At 38.4% G+C, this 18,186-nt stretch overlaps 3 protein-coding genes across 10 annotated transcripts in view; 1 reads left to right on the top strand and 2 right to left on the bottom strand.

Moving 5' to 3' along the window:
* The window catches only part of LOC111569679 (kelch-like protein 29), a 339,950-nt gene that overhangs the window by 299,066 nt on the left and 22,698 nt on the right, over positions 1-18,186 (bottom strand). The window lies entirely within an intron of this gene.
* On the top strand, positions 984-4,482 carry LOC118470839 (uncharacterized). Its single transcript, XM_055016007.1, has 6 exons — positions 984-1,544; positions 1,657-1,790; positions 2,830-2,977; positions 3,079-3,327; positions 3,443-3,713; positions 4,023-4,482. Exons 1-6 carry the CDS (start codon positions 1,162-1,164, stop codon positions 4,221-4,223), a joined length of 1,386 nt encoding a protein of 461 aa, XP_054871982.1. The 5' UTR covers positions 984-1,161; the 3' UTR covers positions 4,224-4,482.
* On the bottom strand, positions 4,226-9,765 carry LOC118470840 (uncharacterized). 2 transcript variants are annotated; one of them, XM_055016005.1, is made up of 12 exons: positions 8,954-9,763; positions 8,459-8,665; positions 7,934-8,172; positions 7,739-7,839; positions 7,437-7,609; positions 6,884-7,078; positions 6,524-6,610; positions 6,167-6,420; positions 5,964-6,089; positions 5,180-5,320; positions 4,907-5,015; positions 4,226-4,784 (listed from the first exon to the last, which is right to left on the bottom strand). In XM_055016005.1, exons 1-12 carry the CDS (start codon positions 9,090-9,092, stop codon positions 4,567-4,569), a joined length of 1,989 nt encoding a protein of 662 aa, XP_054871980.1. In that variant the 5' UTR covers positions 9,093-9,763; the 3' UTR covers positions 4,226-4,566. The 2 variants fall into 2 exon arrangements, with proteins under 2 accessions (XP_054871980.1, XP_054871981.1); XM_055016006.1 differs by lacking the exon at positions 6,884-7,078 and having other exon boundaries at positions 8,954-9,765.

Below are 18,186 nucleotides of genomic sequence, written 5' to 3'. Positions count from 1 at the left end.
GGCCCTGCTGACCTAGATCCAGGCTGAGTGGGGATGATATTAGCAAAGCAATTAAGGGAGATGACAGCCGTCAGGCAGGGTCAGACTGACGGGGATAGCAGCCTGTCGAGCCTGTTCTCTTTCTCTGTCCCCCCTCATGTAATGCCGATTGATTTTTCACAAGCAAACAAGAGGCTCCTCACAGCGTAGAAGTGGTAGATTTAGTAAAAAAATAAATAAAAATCTGAAAAAGTAAGAGTGGACGGATGAAACGTGTGGAGGGGAAAGGGAGTGCAGCGACCCTGTCAGCTCTTTTACTTGGATGTGCACAAATCACTCTAGGCATGTCAAAAACTTCATTCCCCAGTGATGATAGGGAAGTGCATCCTCCACCTCGGAAAAGTTCCATGTTTTGGCCACAGGGATGAAAAAATGATAATATTCGGGGGCAAAAATGAGGTGAATTGGATTTTTTTTTTTTTTTTTAAGCTTGACGCAGAAGGAGGCTGGACATTAAAGTTAAATTACTACAGAAAACACTATACTGAAGAGGAAAGTCAATGCTGACAGTACAATGTAACGGCTATAGAATAGTGACTGAAGAGTCTTTCAATTTTCTATCACTAGGTCCAAATCTATGGAGGACTAAAAGTGCCAAAATTAAATAAATAAATACATCATTAAATAATTAATTAAATATGTCATTAATTAATTAAAATTGGAATTAAATATTTCATTAAATAATTAAAATTGGAATTAAATATTTCATTAATTAATTAAAATTGGAATTAAATATTTCATTAATTAATTAAAATTGGAATGAAATACTTAAATGTGTTATTAAATAAATATATCATTAAATAATTAAATATGTCATTAATTAATTAAAATTGGCATTAAATATGTCATTAAATAATTAAAATTGGAATTAAATACATAAATGTGTTATTAAATATGTCATTAATTTATTAAAATAACAAATATTTTAAGTAAAAAACATATTTCATTATTTCACTATTTAATTAATTATTTCATGGTCCTTGTGTTGCAGTGGATCATGAATTTATTTTATCTGTCAACCTCGCCCGTCAAAGTCCGTGGGCGGGACTAACGCGAATCTAGTCTAATCCACTGCTTTGGTCTGCCTTGAAACCAGAAGTAGAAGGAGTCTTTCTAAACGTGATGGAGGATCTCCGTGAACTTTCGAGAGAGTTAGTGACAGACATTTTAGACCTTGCCCAGTACGTGGAAGCAGGACCTGTTGACCCCGAGCATGTAGTGTATAAAGCGGAGGAATTTATTGAAGTTGTTGGGGTTATTTCCGCACTTTCCGGCCAAGATGTTGACCGTAGAGCGACAGCAAATTTAGAAGACGTACTCCGCCGCTTTTCTGGTACCAGGGCGCAACAGGCGCACACACAGGGACCAGGGCGTTTGGCGTTTGACATACCAAGGGAAGTTCTGGAACATCACGTTCTTTGTGGATTGTCAGCCTGTCAGATTGCAGCGATGCTCGGAGTGTCAAAGAGGACCGTCAGGAGGCGCATGCAACAATACGGTTTAAGGTATTTACACTAAATTCATGAGTTTTCAGTTTATGAATTGCCAGTCTCATCCACTCAGAAAGGATATTACATTTAGTGTATTACGCGATGTTAATGTTTTTTGTTTGCGCAGAAAGACAGACCTGTATTCAGCAGTGAATGATGAGGAGTTGGACCGTATTGTAAGTGAAGTCCACAGAAGACATCCAAACACCGGCTACAAGCTAATGCGTGGTCATCTGAATGCAAGAGGTGTGCGTGTTCCAAGTGAGTATAATATGGGCAATATTTAACGATATACAGTACAATATCACTACCTCTCGTGTGATGTTGCTTTATACAAAAGTTCAACCACAGCTTTTAGCAATGCTGAGTAAGGAAATGTTAATAGAGGGTGATAAAATAAATTATTTAAGTAGGTTATGTTAGGCTATATAGCTCCGCGGAAAAAAAACAGTGCCCTTCGTCTGTAGCCAGGCAACGCAGCACAACGCAGTACTTTGTAGCCTTATTGATCTGCAACTGTAACTTTGTCCAGTTCGGCTGATGAAACGTTGGCAAACCTGGATGTCGACACAGCTTCCACTCTCCCTCATCCTCATCCGTACCTCAACAAATGATCATTGATAATTCAGTTCAAACGATATCACAGCTTTGTTTTGCTTTTATAACCTACAACAGCTCTACAAACGTCATCATATCCATCTTCTCGGCGTGAACGTCAGTTTGCAACAATATAACGAGTGTAATAGTTGGCTAATTAACAGTTATGTTTGGAAAACCTGTGAGAGAAGTGATTTTACTGTTACATGTCCCAGTGATGATGTACTGTATCAGCACTCATGGAATGCGTCTTGTCCAATCAAATTAACCGGTCAGAACTGTTGTATTATTGAATTTATTTTTTATGTATTTATTATTTAAATATGAACTACAAAGTAAATTAGTGAGCCTAGCTAATTTTAAGATAATATTCATGTATCCATTTGCAATGCATCAGTAATTTTATTTGCAGTTTACTTGAAGCCAATAGCTGTGCATTAAAGTATCCTATCCTGAAGTATGGTTTGCAACTTGTTTATTCTCTTTCAGAAAATTAAGTGAACTCTGATTATTTTTGAGGCTGTGGTGGTTCTGTAGTGTAGCCGTTTTACACACATCATTAAATTGTCTTTTATTATGACACCACCATTTCCTCAAAACAAAATATTTATATTTTTGTTCCAGTACTGGTCAAGTATATTGAACAGGTGTTTCTAATGAAGCTGGCATTGAGTTTATGGTTATTTTTTTTTCCTCCCCTCAGTCTCAAGACTGCAAGAGTCTTTACGCAGAGTTGATGCAGAGGGCGTCTACATGAGACGTCTAAGACTGCGTGTATTAAGACGACGGCAGTATTCTGTTCCTGGCCCAAACTCTTTATGGCATATAGATGGCAATCATAAGCTCATCAGGTCAGTGATACTAGCATATAAACAATGCCTCTTCCTATAGATGTCCTTTGTATTGTTTTACAATGAAGTTGTGCCTTTTTGTGTTCACAATTGCCTGACAGGTGGAGATTTGTTGTCCATGGTGGGGTGGATGGATTCAGTCGTTTAGTCGTCTACCTGACTGTGGCTGGCAATAACAGAGCTAGTACAGTCTTACAGAGCTTTATTGCTGCTGTTGAGCAGTACGGGCTGCCATCAAGGGTGCGGTCTGACAAAGGGGGCGAGAATGCAGATGTAGCAGAATTCATGATCAGGAGCAGAGGTACCGACAGGAATTCGCACATCACAGGCAGAAGTGTCCACAATCAACGGTAAATAAATATGTTTGGCACCTAGGCTCACACAAGCAGCATACCAGTTGAATGTACTTCTTTAGCATATGTCACACATATATTAACACCTTGTCAATTTTTTTCCTAAACACAGAATAGAAAGGATGTGGAAAGATGTGTATGAACATACCCTGGACCTCTTCTATCAGATCTTCACTTCATTGGAAGATCAGGGAACACTGAATCCAGAAAATGAAGTCCATCTTTTCGCACTGCACCGGAGCTTCCTTCCACTAATCCAGCAAAGCCTTGACTCTTTCAGGGATGCTTGGAACTTTCATGGTCTTAGAACTGAAAGGAATCAGTCACCACAGCAACTCTGGAGAAGATACAGAGAGCAAGGCCCTACGGAGGATCCTACTGAGGTTAAAGAAAGATCAACTTTTAACACTTTTTAAATGTCTGTTCCTCCAAAGGAATTATGGGAGAAAATATTTTACTTGAAACAGAGGTTATAGCATCTTCAGTGTCTCCTCAGCTTTCAAAGATCAACCTCTGAGCTGTAGTTTCAATTGTGTATACTATGCATAACTGTACTATTTTACAAAACTGAATAGGCAACATTTAATTTCTCATCAACTTGGTGACCAAAAATAACAACCTTAAATATTTTGTGTAATGATGTGTCAGACTAGTTTTAAGTACAAGATTGATCATGCTTGTCCTGCATTCAGGTTTATGAAGACTATGGAATCGACTGGAACGGACCTCACAGTCTTCATGGAGGCACTGTGTCAGTCCCCGAGGTTCAGCTGGCCCGTGAGCTCTCGCTGGAAGAGGTTGCCATTTTGCCAGCTCCAGGAGTTTCTGTAACTGATGCACTTAGATCATATGTAGAGACTGTGCAAGTTTTATCAAGAATCATAGAAGACTGATGTCCAACCCCTGCTTTTATTTAGCATATTACAACAAGCAAGCATCAACTGAAAAAGTTTGCTTTCCTTAAAAAAAAAGCTGTTTTACTTTGGTCCTCTACCATAATCATTGTTACGATCTTGTAAATGCACTTTATGCACAGAATGAATAACATGAATGTTGTTCTGTTAACACTGAAAGCTGAAGATGCAGAACTGTTTGGTTTCAGTAAGTGGAAAAAATATTTTGAATAAAACCATTATCAACTACTACACAGTATGTTAAATGTTTTCAAAGACATTGAACTTGTGTCAATTGACCTGACCAACTGAACAGTTCATTCAATGACATCTGTCTGAAAACTTAAAGAAGTCCAAATCCAGTCTGTGCACTACTTATGGCAGAGACGAGCGCTTCCTCGAAGTCCACGTAGGTTTTGAAATGAGCTGGCAGCTTTAGTGTTTCAAAGCATGTGGAGGACGTAGGAAGGGTTCCCCCAGACACCTCCACTTTCAGTTCAGGAGGAAGCTTCTCCCAGCCAACCCAGAATGTCAACAGCTGGGCCAGTGTACCTGATGAAGCTAAAAGTCATAAAATGGATTCAAGACAACATTTAATTAAACTTTAATTGATCATATCTATCCATGAGACATAAAAGCATTTGTAAAGAGAGCAATATGTTTGCCAAATAAGGTGTTAATACCTGTTTCAATGAACATCCTTAGAAAGCCAGTGATGCGGCACGTGGACTCTATGTCAAAGTCTTCATCATCACTGTCCTCAGCTGGCCATGTGATTTTTTCTAGGAGCATCTTAAAAAACACATCAATGTAATTATTTTAAAGGGAGAACTTATTTTGGTGAAGGAATATGCAGATCACATTATTGGTAAATGGAAAAATAACCGGCTCAGTCATTGAAAACACATGTAAATTCATTAAGTAAAGTCACAAATGTAACTAAATTACTGACATACCTGGGGTGTGAACTGCATTTCAGCCATTTTAGGGAAAAGAAGTGAGACAACATCTGGCCTAGATGTCAGCAGGGGCCATACCATCACATCTTTCAGTCCCTTTCTCAGCTGTTTAATTTGGCGCATGGTTCTCCCAATGACCTAAGAGACAGGCCCGACCCATATTACAGACCAAATCCTCAACCCAACTTTTACAAAAGTTGGCACAGTAGGGAAAATGTTCATAAAAGCATAATGAAGTGCTTTATAAAATCCCTTCAAACTAGTACAGGATATATCAACCCTTAATAAGACATTAACACATTTTAGAATAATGTATTCCATTTTATACATTTCTGCAACTGATGTCTTTAGTGCTCAAATGCAGTGGTGAACAATAGACTATCTCCTTTTTAAAGTATATTATCAAAAGGCAAATTCACAAAACCAGATGTGTTGTTGAGCTGCTCTCAATGTACTGTAGTGTTATTTTTTTTAGGATTACATTTTGTTTTATATAATTTTCCTAATGTGTCAACATTTGTGAAATTGTTTTTTTTTTTTTTTAAATATGCCACTGTTCTATCAACACTTGCAGGAGTGAGAAATATTGAAGTAGTTAAACTGTATATGAATTAAATCCTGGTTTTCAAGAGCTTAACATGACTATGGGCAAAGACTAAAGATTCTGTTAAATGTTTTCCATCTTTGCCAGTGTTGACATAACAAGCCAGGGTTCACAACCCTTTCTATAATTTCAACCACTACAGCAATGAATTCTGTCACTTAACCAGCAGGAACTCACTGCATGCAGTAGAAGTTTGTTATGTAGCCATCTCCGATTTGTTTTGTTGACTGCCGGGAGATCCCAAGACAGGGAAAGATCTGAAACTGTGTCCTTCTGTTGTGGTGTAAGTTCTTCATGTTCAAGCTAAAATCAAGACCATACAAGTTATTACATTTGCCCAGAAAATAATTTTGCAAGGCAAAGTTTTCTATGATACATACCAGTTTTATGATACTTCTGATGTGCAGATCAGGACAGTCTTCTGTAACAACAGTTGCCGTTTCAGGGTCCCCGTTGAACAGTACATGAACTACAGCAGGACTTAATCCTGTGACATGGGGGCCGTCATGCAGAAAGCTGTGGGCCAACATCCTTCCGGCAACCCGGAAGAGGTCGCTTTCAATAAGCACCTCTGATGTTGCTGGAACAAGATGGTCAGGTTCACCCTCAAAAAGCAGTGTTCGGCCCATTCCTCCTGTAAAGTACCAAGGGAGCAGGGGATAAAGTCACAACAATTAACGACTGATATACATTTAAAAATTGCATCATATTAACTTTAAAAATAGCAAGAGACTTACCGAGATCTAGACTGAATCCAAACTGCAGTTTGGATATTATTGCTGTCATAAAGTACCGCATCACCCCCTCTCCGACAGCAACATCACCTGAAACAAAAGACTGATAACAACACAGTGGAAGAATAGTGGCTGACTAATGCAGTTAACTGGATAAGGTAAATAACTATTGCCTGTAATTCTAGAATAGCATCCTTAATATTGACTATTCCAGATAACAGGAGAATATTGTGCTTTTCATAAGTGGTCATTAAATAATATATTTTTTTGGATCCCATTCTCCCATGTAACAATTCCATATAAGATACTTGAGTGGTATAAACTTTACCTATACATTTATATTACAAACTTTATATTACCTACCAAGAAGACTACAGTGAAGTGGACATGCCCATTCTTGCGGCTGTTTATAGAATGAGAGAAGTTCCCGTTCCCTGTCCTCTTCAGAGTCCCTTACATCCATTTTCATTTTGAGTGGTTTCCCAGATGCATGTTCCCTTAGCAGATTCTCTTTGAAAACTTTGGCAGCCTGAGCTGGTTCTTTAATAAGTTTCCATTCTAGACAACAACAATAATAGAGTTATCCATTCCGGAGAGACATGTTGTGAGTTGGCATGTCACCTGCAGATACAGATATCCTCTCAGTCTACAGAAAAGGAGGAAAGTTCTGTCCATGTCACTGATAAACATAAGACCCAGCATCTTGAGAATCTGTTACAAAGCTGAGTTGACATAAAAACAGCCACCAGCATTCTGAACAAAAACTAAATATTTTAACAGAATATATAACCCAGTTGAGTGTTATTGTGTGTAATTGTATTCTCTTATCTAATTATATCTTGAAGGTGTCATTTTTCTATTGACTGAGTTTAAGTTACACACAATCTTAGAGCAACCCTATTGTGATGACACAAACCACTGTCTGTTTCTTTGTGATCCAAGTCCTCGTCAATCACTGCTGGTACAACTGCACTGTCAGCTGATGTTCCAGGCCTCACTGGAACACTGTCACTGACTGGGGCTGTCTCTCTATCAGTTTCTTCACTTCGGCCTCCCTCTTGTTCTCTCTCTGATTCCAGCATGGGTGTCCTTGAAGTTAGCAAAATTGAAATTATGGTCATACTTTATTATTTGTGTGCACAACATTCTAAGAGAGACATTTTACAAAATAAAAATGAATATGCTACCCTTGCTTTTCTTTAGGAATTATGTACATACCCATTGCAGCGCAATCTGTGCAGCTTCATCTCTGAAAAGGGAACTTCCTTCTGACAGGTGATGCAGGGGATGACTGGACCAGAGGCAGTTTGTGAGCTCTCCTAACAACAACAAATGGCGTTTAACTAATGATTAAAAGTCACCAGTGAGCTTTGTTTTGATCATGTATTAAACTGAGTCTCTGTAAATCTGTACACAATCTATGGGTAGATCCTGTTGAAGTGGACGTATGTAGATTGTAGCCTGTCCAATCATCGTCGATGGATCTTTCAGATAGGCAAGGGTGTATCCAGTGCTGGGACACGGAAGCAACACAAGATTTCGGCTACGAGTAGATCCTACAATTTTTAGAAATTCAAAGCCTCCCCCTTCTTTGAGCTTCGGAAACACTTCCATCAGTTTATTTGTTATAACCATGGGATCGTTGTCACTCCCTGTAAAATAAATAAATAAATCAATAAATCAATAAAAATAGACATAACTTATATTGACTCACCTAAAGCATGTGACAACTATTATTCACACTATGAAAATCAATCAAGTTTGAGTCGAATCTGAACATATGGAAATACTTATGACTAAAAAGAAATGCCGAGTGGAACTGCAAATAATTTCAACGAGCCAAAGACAGTACAAACTTTTTTTTATTTTTTTTTTTTTTGGGGGGGGGGGGGGGGGGGGGGGGGGGGGGGGTCGGTAAATTCCTAATTTCATACTGACCTGAAAATGTCACTTTTTGCTCTCCAAGTCCGGAAGTAAGGAGGTCTGCTTTAAGCTGCACGCTTGGAACTTTATCCGCCTTGTGGTCAGCCAAACAACAGACAGTGTGTGTGTAGCTTCTTCGACTAACTTGGACTTGTGCTGATCGTCTCGTCATATTCCTTCTGGCTCCACCGTTATACGGCGCAAAAAGCCTTGCTACTTCGGCTGCAACACAGAAAAATGTCACAGCTCAGTGGTCACCAGTCAGCTAAAACAGGCACAACTTCTATCTTGATGTTACTGCCAGCTAACACTATTTTGCCGATTAGCGAACTAGTTTTTTGTTTCCACCATTTAGCTACATTGAACATGTACACACGAAGCACACAATAATGAGCCTACCGCAAAACCATTTTCGATCCAACTCCAAATAGTTATCTAATTTAACCCACACCTGTGTCCCGAGTCACTGATTAGTAACACACCTGGCTAACATTAAATTATTTAGCTTACCTTGGACAGGTGTAACGTTACGTGCTGGAGCAGCAGGTATCTGCTGTGACTGAGCCGCCGGAGCCGGAGGAGTTCTGTTCAGAGCTTCCTCAATCAAATTTGCTGCTTCTCTCAGCAGCTCTGGGCAGGTTTTCGACATTTTGTCTTGCACCGCGCTGTATCAACAGTTGTGGTAAAGGACCGAGTCTTTAGCGGTTGCCAATAAAGTTTTGGTTAATAGAGTATCCAAACCAACGTAGAGGTGAACAGCGCCACCCAGTGTATCGGAATGTGTTCACAAGCTCTGCATCAATCCATTATCTGGAATCGATTTGCCTTGACTTGATGTGCAGGGTAACCAATCAGGTGTTAAGTCCCGCCCACGGACTTTGACGGGCGAGGTTGACAGATAAAATAAATTCATGATCCACTGCAACGCAAGGACCATGAAATAATTAATTAAATAGTGAAATAATGAAATATGTTTTTTACTTAAAATAATTGTTATTTTAATAAATTAATGACATATTTAATAACACATTTATGTATTTAATTCCAATTTTAATTAATTAATGACATATTTAATGCCAATTTTAATTAATTAATGACATATTTAATGCCAATTTTAATTAATTAATGACATATTTAATTATTTAATGATATATTTATTTAATAACACATTTAAGTATTTCATTCCAATTTTAATTAATTAATGAAATATTTAATTCCAATTTTAATTAATTAATGAAATATTTAATTCCAATTTTAATTAATTAATGACATATTTAATTAATTATTTAATGATGTATTTATTTATTTAATTTTGGCACTTTTAGTCCTCCATACAAATCCCCCCTGAAAATGAAGCTCGATTTCCAAGAACAACTGTAGAAACTCTTGTCAAAGGAGGGAAAAAAGGGAGAAAACAAGAGACAAAACCTCATTTATCTCTCTGCTTTGGTGAAGGCACTTTACTTTTGTGGATTCTATCAATTTGAAATTACATTTTGTCCCTTTAAATTGGTGGAGAAACTGCAAAAATGAGATTCACTTCTCCTTCAGCATCTTGCAGGTTTGAACTTATTCTTCTTGGGAATCAAACATGGCTGATTTGCTCCAGTAGTAACAGCTTACCAATGTGTAGCATGAATAAACTTTTACAGTGTTTGAGTCAAAGGTGAGCTGGTGTGCTCGAGCTGCAGCCACTGGAAAGAGTAGGGTGTCTGTAAAAGTATAATTTGCTCCTTTATTATGTCAATAACATATCTGTATGTGTGAATATATTTGATTTCTTTTGGATTTTAACCCAATTTCTTTCCTCAAATCACCAAAGTAAAGCTAAAACTACTAAATTCAGCTTTGCAGATATTACAAGGGACTCTTAAGCAAGCTTCATTTTGGATTCTAAATGTAGTTTTACACATTTTTGCCGCTTGTTCGCATTTTAAAGCATCACAGTTTGAAGGCAATGTCCTTTAACTGTAAAAATAAGAGACATAGTGGGGCAGAACTAGATTTATTCAGCTTTTTCATTTCGATTTTGGACATTTCTACATCTCAAAAAGTTCAACTGATGCAGAGAAGTGAGTTTTCTGGCTAACTTTAAGCTGTGAGGAACCTCATCATCGCACAAAATGTTTTAGATGAAATAGAGCTGTATGCTCAGCACGATTACGGAAAATCTCATAAAAACACATTACAGTGCGACTGCGTAAAAATGCCCCACAAACCATACATCCTAATTAGATTTACAGCAATTACAGAGGGACAGCAGCACTTACATTACAGACCCATTCAGCTGTCGCAGAGCAGCGTCACACTATGCATCGCTGCATCCCAGCATGCTTTGCTCTAGGCATGCAAACTCAGTGGTGTTGTGTTCAGCATGTCTGCTTTAATCTGATCTCAGTGGGAGGTTGTACACCTGACAGAAGCAGAAGAGGTTGACATCCAGAGGACCGGATTCGACACAAAAAAACAGCTGAGTGCAACGTGAGTGGCATGATGAGACGAAACGACAGGAAAATAAAACGTCTGTGACAAGTGAGTGCACATCCGGATGCTTTCAAATCCCACTGTGTTGTCAACTATTCAGAACACTGAATTTGTAGGTGGCATCTGTGAAGTAACACCTGTGAGACAATTGGATAGAGAGGTGCAGGATTTTTCGCTGTTGCATTTGCTTTTTTTCTTTCATCAGCTCGTCTAGCCGCAGAAGGTCAGTATGCACAGAAGAGGGCTTCTTTTTTCAACTGCTCTCCAAAGCCAACAACACCTGCTCATCTAATACCTCAAGTACACTTCAGACAGCGCGCCTGGCTCGGCACTCGTTGCACACGGCGCTGTTTTTCTGCTCGCATTCTCCACACTACAGTGTCAAAGTTCTTTTTTTGTGTTTGTTTTTTTTTATCAACGCAAATTTCTGCTTCAATCTCAAAATCCATTTTACAAGCAGCACTTTTTTTGGTTTACAACTTAGAGGGGAAAAGATGGCTGTGTGTGTGTTTGTCGAGGCTGATGGGAATTTTGATTATTCTGGTGAGCAGCAGGAGCTAAAACTGAAAGCTGATTTGTTTTTTTTTGCTTCGGCAGTATGCAAAGATTTTTTTTTTTTTTTTTGGAGGACGAAGGGCTGAAGTAAAACACATATGGTGCAAGAATGCGCATCGAACCCCTATGGAACGGTTTTGACATCTGCACTGCACATGTGTGCCATCCATAAAACCACACGAGGATCCGTTAAATAGTCAAATGCACAATCTGCGGATCAAGAGCCGCGATAGAACATACCGACTGCAAGCTGAAAAACAAATCTTTATCATCAAGTGCCTCGGCTAAATGTAGAACTAAATGACCTGTAGCATGGCAGTAGAGGCTTTCTACTTCACATCTCATCTCTGCTGAAAGATGTCAGTAATAAACCATTCAGATGAGTGACAGCAGTGGAAAACGCAGTTATAGTTTCCCTCGGCCTCGTGCGTGCCAACCTTGGCATCTTTTTCATGCTGGTGAACGATCGCAGTGGAAAACAACGTAAAACATGTGAGCTGACTCTTACGTGGGTAGGGAAACAGACTCAACATGAGGACCCATATCCAAATAAAACCTGATCTGATCACGTGACAGTTAATTCAGAGTACATTTCCACACAGTGCCACTGACCACAAATGATAAGAAAGTACATCTGGATTCTTTGATAAAAGTCCCTGTTGGGAAAATTAATTTCAGCAGAGACCGTTTGGTCCTTACAGAGCTGCGGTGTAATTAAGGTTAAAAAGGAGTTTTCATACCAGGCATGGAAATTGCTTCCTTTCAAAATGTATCGCTAGAAATCTGACAGGGGCTGTAGTGTAGCGGCCATTCACGTTTTTTTGTTGTTTTTTTTTTTCACCAATGCATGATAGCAATAAAAAAAAGCTGGATTTTTTTTTTTTTTTTTTTTTTTGTCCTGGAAACAGCTTAAGTCAGCTGAAAACTCCCAAACGTTCAATCAAAGAGGGAAGCAGCAGCAAATAAGTTATGGTTTTCACCTCCACCTCTGATGTTACATAACACATTGCGTAGGATTTTAGAAGTCAGCATCATTGCACAGTAGAATAAAACAACACGCCGAGCAGATGTAAAATAAAAATAAAAATGAGATAAAATACAACCAAAAAGTGCCGTGTTTTTTTATGGCAGCTTCTTGACTATGAGGAGGAAATGTAATATAATACAACATAACGTTCTGCAGAGATGGAATCACCAATAACTCCTGAAGCAGCACACTGTTTTATATCCGAGTGCTGCTCGAGACATTAAGCCAAACGATACCCTGTCTGCTGCAAAAGCATGGCGGCTAATGACACGCAGTAAGCTTTGATGTGCAGGTCATGATACAACACGCAGCTCTACAGCGCAGTGGAAAAATCAATACTTGCATGGATGAGGGGGACGGTCAGGTGGAGATATTCTTAAATAACAAGGCTGACATGAGACTGAAACGGCAAATCCAGCTGCTTGATATCATCAGGCTGTAGGACATCCTCACCAAAGGGGACAAGAAAAGAGGGAAAAAAACACGTCTGACAGGATTTTCAACCTTCTCTCTGCATCATCTCCACCGCTACACTTACACTCCTCCAGAGATTTGCCAATTTAAAACAGGAGGCCTCTCAATAAAATGAACACAACCCAATAACGCGAATTTTGTCGACGTCTGACTGTTGCAATGAATGATTTTTCATCACAGGTGTTCTTTTTTTAAATCCCCGTATTCCTTCGGACTCTGGTTTTATCAATAAACTTCAGCTGATGGCAGTAGAAGAAAAAAGAAATAATGTTTTCTGTTCAGGATGGATTTGTCATGTAGCTCAATGCCACTTAGAGTCCAACCTGTTGAGTAGATTTAGGCTCCATTTCACTGAAGTTGAAAGTAAATGAAGGTTTGAACTGCTCAGTACTTGTTTTGAGTTGAAGGCAAGGTGAAATTTTGAGAACATTTTCTCGATTCATGGATTAGTTGTTTGGTGAAATGGTACGAAACGTCCATCAAGTGTTTCCATATTTTGTCCACAACCCAAATATGTTCAGTGTCCAGTCATATTTAAGTTGCTAGAATCTTAGAATTTTTACCTTTATTCTTGAAATACTAAATTGTATTTCAGTCTGGTCTTTTGGTTGAAACTAAATTAAGGTTTTGAACATTTTGTCAAAATTCTCTTGATTAATCAATTAGTTGTCGATTAGTTGAAATCGTGAAAAAAACGTCCCTCAGTGCTTCCAAAGTCCAGGATGACGTCCTGAAATATCTTGTTTTGTCCACAACCTAAATATATTCAGTTTACTATTATAGAGATAGAAAGAAATTAGGAAATGCTCACATTTAAGAAGCTGGAATCTTAAAATTTTGACTTTTTTTTTAAATTACTCAAATTTCACTTCACTGAAATCTTCTTGTTAAAAAAAAAAACAAAACTATATGAAGGTTTGAAACAACAGCTACTTGATTTTTTGTTATAGTGGAAGTCAAGGAGACATTTTGCCCAAATTTTCTCAATTAATGGAATAGCTATTTGGCAAAATGGTGAAAAATGTCCATTAGCATATCCAAATATGTTCCAAATATGCTCAGTTTATAGTCATAAACAAATTTAAGATGCTAGAATCTTAGAATTTTGACTTGTTTTCTTTGAAACGTTGAGTACTTTTTTGTTGTAGTGGAAGTCTAGGTGACATTTTGTTAAATGTTCTCAATTGATTAGTTGTTTGGTGAAAAATGTCAATCAGCATTTCCAAAAGTCCAGGATGACATCCTCAAATGTCTTGTTTTGTCGAATACCCAGATATATTCAGTTCACTGTCATAGAGAAGTAAAGAAATGAGGAAATATTCACATTTAAGAAGCTGGAATCCTAGAATTTTGACTTTCTTTCTTTGAAATATAATTAAATTTCATATCAGTGAGATCTTGTGTTCGAAACTAAAGGAAGGTTTGAAAGAACTTTTTCCTTTAGTGGAAGGCAAGGTGACATTTTGGAAATTTTTCGTGCTGTAAAGCTCATAATGAAGCCGTAATGACTCTAATGTCTGCTGTTGGATTTACAACGTGCGGTTTGAAACGATGCACAAAAGAGCTTATAAAACTAGTTCTTTGAAAGTCAGTGCAAGGACGCGACATGGAGCTGCAGATGAGCAGCTTTAAAGCCGCGAAGGAGAGAATCAAACAATGAGACGCTTAAACTTACTGTCCTTATTTTACTCATTTTCTCCTAATTGCGGCCACTAAAGATAAAGAAGTTGCTCTGGGATGATGCTGTCGTGCTGCGACGGCCCCGAGGGCACTTTAAGGCGAAGAGACAACGCTGATAGCACAAAGCTCCGAGTGCCAGCATGCCCCATTCACAGATATTAGCCTCAATGGCCTGGATAAGATGCCATGCTAAAACCCCCGCTGCGTGCATGTATGCTCGTCAGCCTCCTCCGATTCTACGCTCCTTTAAGCACAGTGCCGACCCCCCGCCGGGCCTCATGTCTTAATCACTCCAGGGGCGTGCAGGAGACAATGCCTCACCGTTTATGTGACAAGAATATGACCGGGGTTTTTGTACGACGACGGCGTTTATGAATGTGTGTTTACCTCTGTTATGGTCTGGTAGCGGCATGAGAATGAGAGGAGAAAAAACAAAAAAAGGAGGCCGACATTTTCATCATTAAGGCTGAAAGGCAGCAGGAGGCTTGTGAAAAATCCTGACCTTGCTTCCTCGGCTTCTTCTTCCTCGCCTGCTGCACACCTGACTGCGCTCGGCGGCGATATCGGACACGCACCTCGCGGCGGCCGGGTCACAGGTCGCATCATTAGTGACATTACTTTTCTGCTTAGAACACAGCTTCAGCCAGGACCTCCCCCCTTCGTTTTCTGGCTCTACAGCTTAACTCCATCCAGATAAATGCAGCTCTAAAGGCTTTTTTCTTTTCCCCTCCTTTGTCAGCAAGTGATGACTCCGTCTTGTTTTAATAATGGCAGGTAAGCGGAGCGCCGACCTTCAGCCGACTGGCAGGCAGACAGTTTAAAAACAGCATTACAGAAAACTGAAATCGAGACGACACATGAAAAGCCTAAAGGCATGATTCAAACTTTTTAACTTAATGTACTTTATCCCTTAACAGCAGGATAGTCTATTAGACAGTTATACTTTAACAGACTAAAATACAAAAGAATATCATTTATGTCAGTGCTAATCAGCGCTAAACTGACCACATATGGAGGTGTGATGAAGGAAGGTGTGATATTAACGCATGTTTCAAATATTTTAAGTATGAATGTGAATATTTTTGTATAGGTGAGTCCATTTTGGGATCTGAACTAGTCAAAATGAGTCAAAATGTTCTTGATTAATCGACTCATTGTTGGACAAAATGATGAAAAATATCTGTCATGGCTTCCAAAAGTCCAAAATGACGTCTTGAATCTTATTGCTTTTTTTCACAACCCAAATATATTCAGTTTACTGTCATCGTAGAAAGTAAATGAGGAAATATTCACATTTAAGAAGCTGGAATATTGGAATTTTGAAGTTTTTTTCCTTTTAGTGGAAGGAAAGGTGGCATCTTGTCAAAATTTTCTCCATTAATCAATTAGTTGTTTAGTGAAAAAATGTTGATCCATGCTTCCAAAAGTCCAAGATGACGTTCCGAAACGTCTTGTTTTCTCCACAATTCAAATATATTCAGTTTATGGTTATAAAGGAAGTAAGAAATGAGTAAATATTCACATTTAAGAAGCTAAAAGCTGAGTATTTTAACTTTTTAAAAAATTTTTAAATACAGTCAAACTAATAAATGTTTTATTTTTTGCAGCTATAATTTGGACTTTTGACCATAAATGGAGGCATGGTGAAGGAAAGCGTGATATTAGTGCAAATATTTTAAGGAAGAATGTGAATATTTCTGTGGATATGACTGAATATCATTGATATTTAGACTACAGCTGCAACTGTCATGGTCAATATTTTTTGTTCTCTGGTCAACAAAATTTCAGAAAATGGTGAAAAATGTCCTAAAAAGTGCAAGATTGTGTTGTGAATTGTCTTGTGTTGTCCACAAATCAAAGATATTGAGTTTACTGTCATAGAGAAGGAAAGAAATAAGGAAATATTCACATTTAAGAAGCTAGAATCCAAGAATTTTGACTTTATTTCCCAGAAATGACTCAAACCAATTCATGAATTATCAAAACGGACAATAATTCAATATTCCATTTTTTGCAGCTCTAATTTGGACCATTGGTCGAACAGAACAAGAAATATAAAGATGTCACCTTGGAGTCTAGTAGAACGGACATTTCTACTATTTTCTGACATTCTTCAAACAAAATAATTAGCAGTTTAATGAATAATGAAAATCGCTCTAATGGAGTGCCTTGAAAATTAAAGGCCAAATCTGAGAAATAAAGCAAATCCTTGACCTTGAGAATAGTAGCTTGACAAAGTAATAAACCCAAGGTCCACTTAGTAACTTTCAATAGTCTTCATCAGTAAATGAGTTCACGGAGTTAGAGCAATCATTTGCAACTATTTCACCAGAAAATTTACGGTTTAAAAATCCCTTTTATGGTCCAAGGATTTGAAAACGGAAGAATGACAAAGATTTGCGTGGTTATGATCCAATATCCAGAGGTTAAATGGATATTAAACTCAGCCAAAGCACATGAAATCAAGCTTCCTGTTGCTGTAGATGGTAAAATTTTAGTTCGTACTGAGATCCTGACTTTTTGTTGGTTCCAGGAGCGTTTAAAATTCAGTATACTAGTATCTTTTTGCATTTGAGCAGAATTTAATACAACAGAATCTTGTAATTACCACTAGTTGCCACAGAGGCCACTTTTCTCGATTAATCAATTAGTTGTTTAGTGAAAAAATGTCAATCGGTGCTTCCAAAAGTCCAAGATGAACAGAATTTAATATACCAGAACCTTGTAATTACTACTAATGGCCACAGAGGCCGCTGTTTCCACCACTCAGTAAAACTTACACTGTATAGTGCTGCTTTAATGCCTATATTTCCCCAAAGTCTGCTGTTTACATTCATGGTTCACACATTTCCACTGTTAAAGTTATCAGAAGGTTTCGTCTTGGCTCATACATGGCATTCCAGCCCTGAACGTACTCATGCAGACGTTTTTCCTGGCTCAGATTGGACCTTTAAACTTGTGTACCGTAAAGGCAATGAGTCTGTGTTATGGTTTTTGACAGAAATCTATGCATTTTACAGCCTTTCCTGACCATTTAATGAACAAAAACACCTTTTACATCTATTAAATAGTTGGTTTTTCCTTTAGGGCTGCTTTAAAGGGTGTAAAAAATTCCACCTCTATGCAGGAAAATCCATGACGAACTCCCAAACAAGCCATAAGGTCAAGACTATAGATTTAAAAAAAATGACACCTATCTATGGATAATAAAGCAGTGAAAATTTAATGCCGAGTCCAAAGCCAAGGTTAGTCCTGAGGAGCTGGAACTTTGTGTTCGGCTCCAACAAGGTGACCACTGGCTTTTATTAGTATTCACTGACATGAAGGAGTCGCTGCACACGTCCCACAGTAATTTACTGCACTTCTTAAAAGGCAGAGATGGAACTTTCTTTCTCATTAGCTGCTGCAGAGTTTCCCCCTCCACTGTTTTATCTACCCCCATCCTCCACAACAGTGCAGCAGGTAGGCCGTCGGCTGATGGCACCTCGTCTTCGTGCTACCAGGGGACCTGCTTCCCGAAGCT

This window comes from Amphiprion ocellaris, chromosome 12 (genome assembly GCF_022539595.1).
Source record: "Amphiprion ocellaris isolate individual 3 ecotype Okinawa chromosome 12, ASM2253959v1, whole genome shotgun sequence".
NCBI lineage: Eukaryota > Metazoa > Chordata > Actinopteri > Pomacentridae > Amphiprion > Amphiprion ocellaris.
This window is presented reverse-complemented; position numbering and strand designations above follow the sequence as displayed.

What these genes read in the sequence shown, in the direction of transcription:
- LOC118470839 (XM_055016007.1), top strand. Translation starts at nt 1,162, where the DNA reads ATGGAGGATCTCCGTGAACTTTCGAGAGAGTTAGTGACAGACATTTTA. An exon ending in AAGAGGTGTGCGTGTTCCAA is followed by an intron (nt 1,791 to 2,829) that starts GTGAGTATAATA and finishes TCCTCCCCTCAG; the next exon opens with TCTCAAGACTGCAAGAGTCT. An exon ending in CTACGGAGGATCCTACTGAG is followed by an intron (nt 3,714 to 4,022) that starts GTTAAAGAAAGA and finishes TCCTGCATTCAG; the next exon opens with GTTTATGAAGACTATGGAAT.
- LOC118470840 (XM_055016005.1), bottom strand. Translation starts at nt 9,092, where the DNA reads ATGTCGAAAACCTGCCCAGAGCTGCTGAGAGAAGCAGCAAATTTGATT. An exon ending in TAACGTTACACCTGTCCAAG is followed by an intron (nt 8,666 to 8,953) that starts GTAAGCTAAATA and finishes TCTGTGTTGCAG; the next exon opens with CCGAAGTAGCAAGGCTTTTT. An exon ending in AGGATCTACCCATAGATTGT is followed by an intron (nt 7,840 to 7,933) that starts GTACAGATTTAC and finishes TGTTGTTGTTAG; the next exon opens with GAGAGCTCACAAACTGCCTC.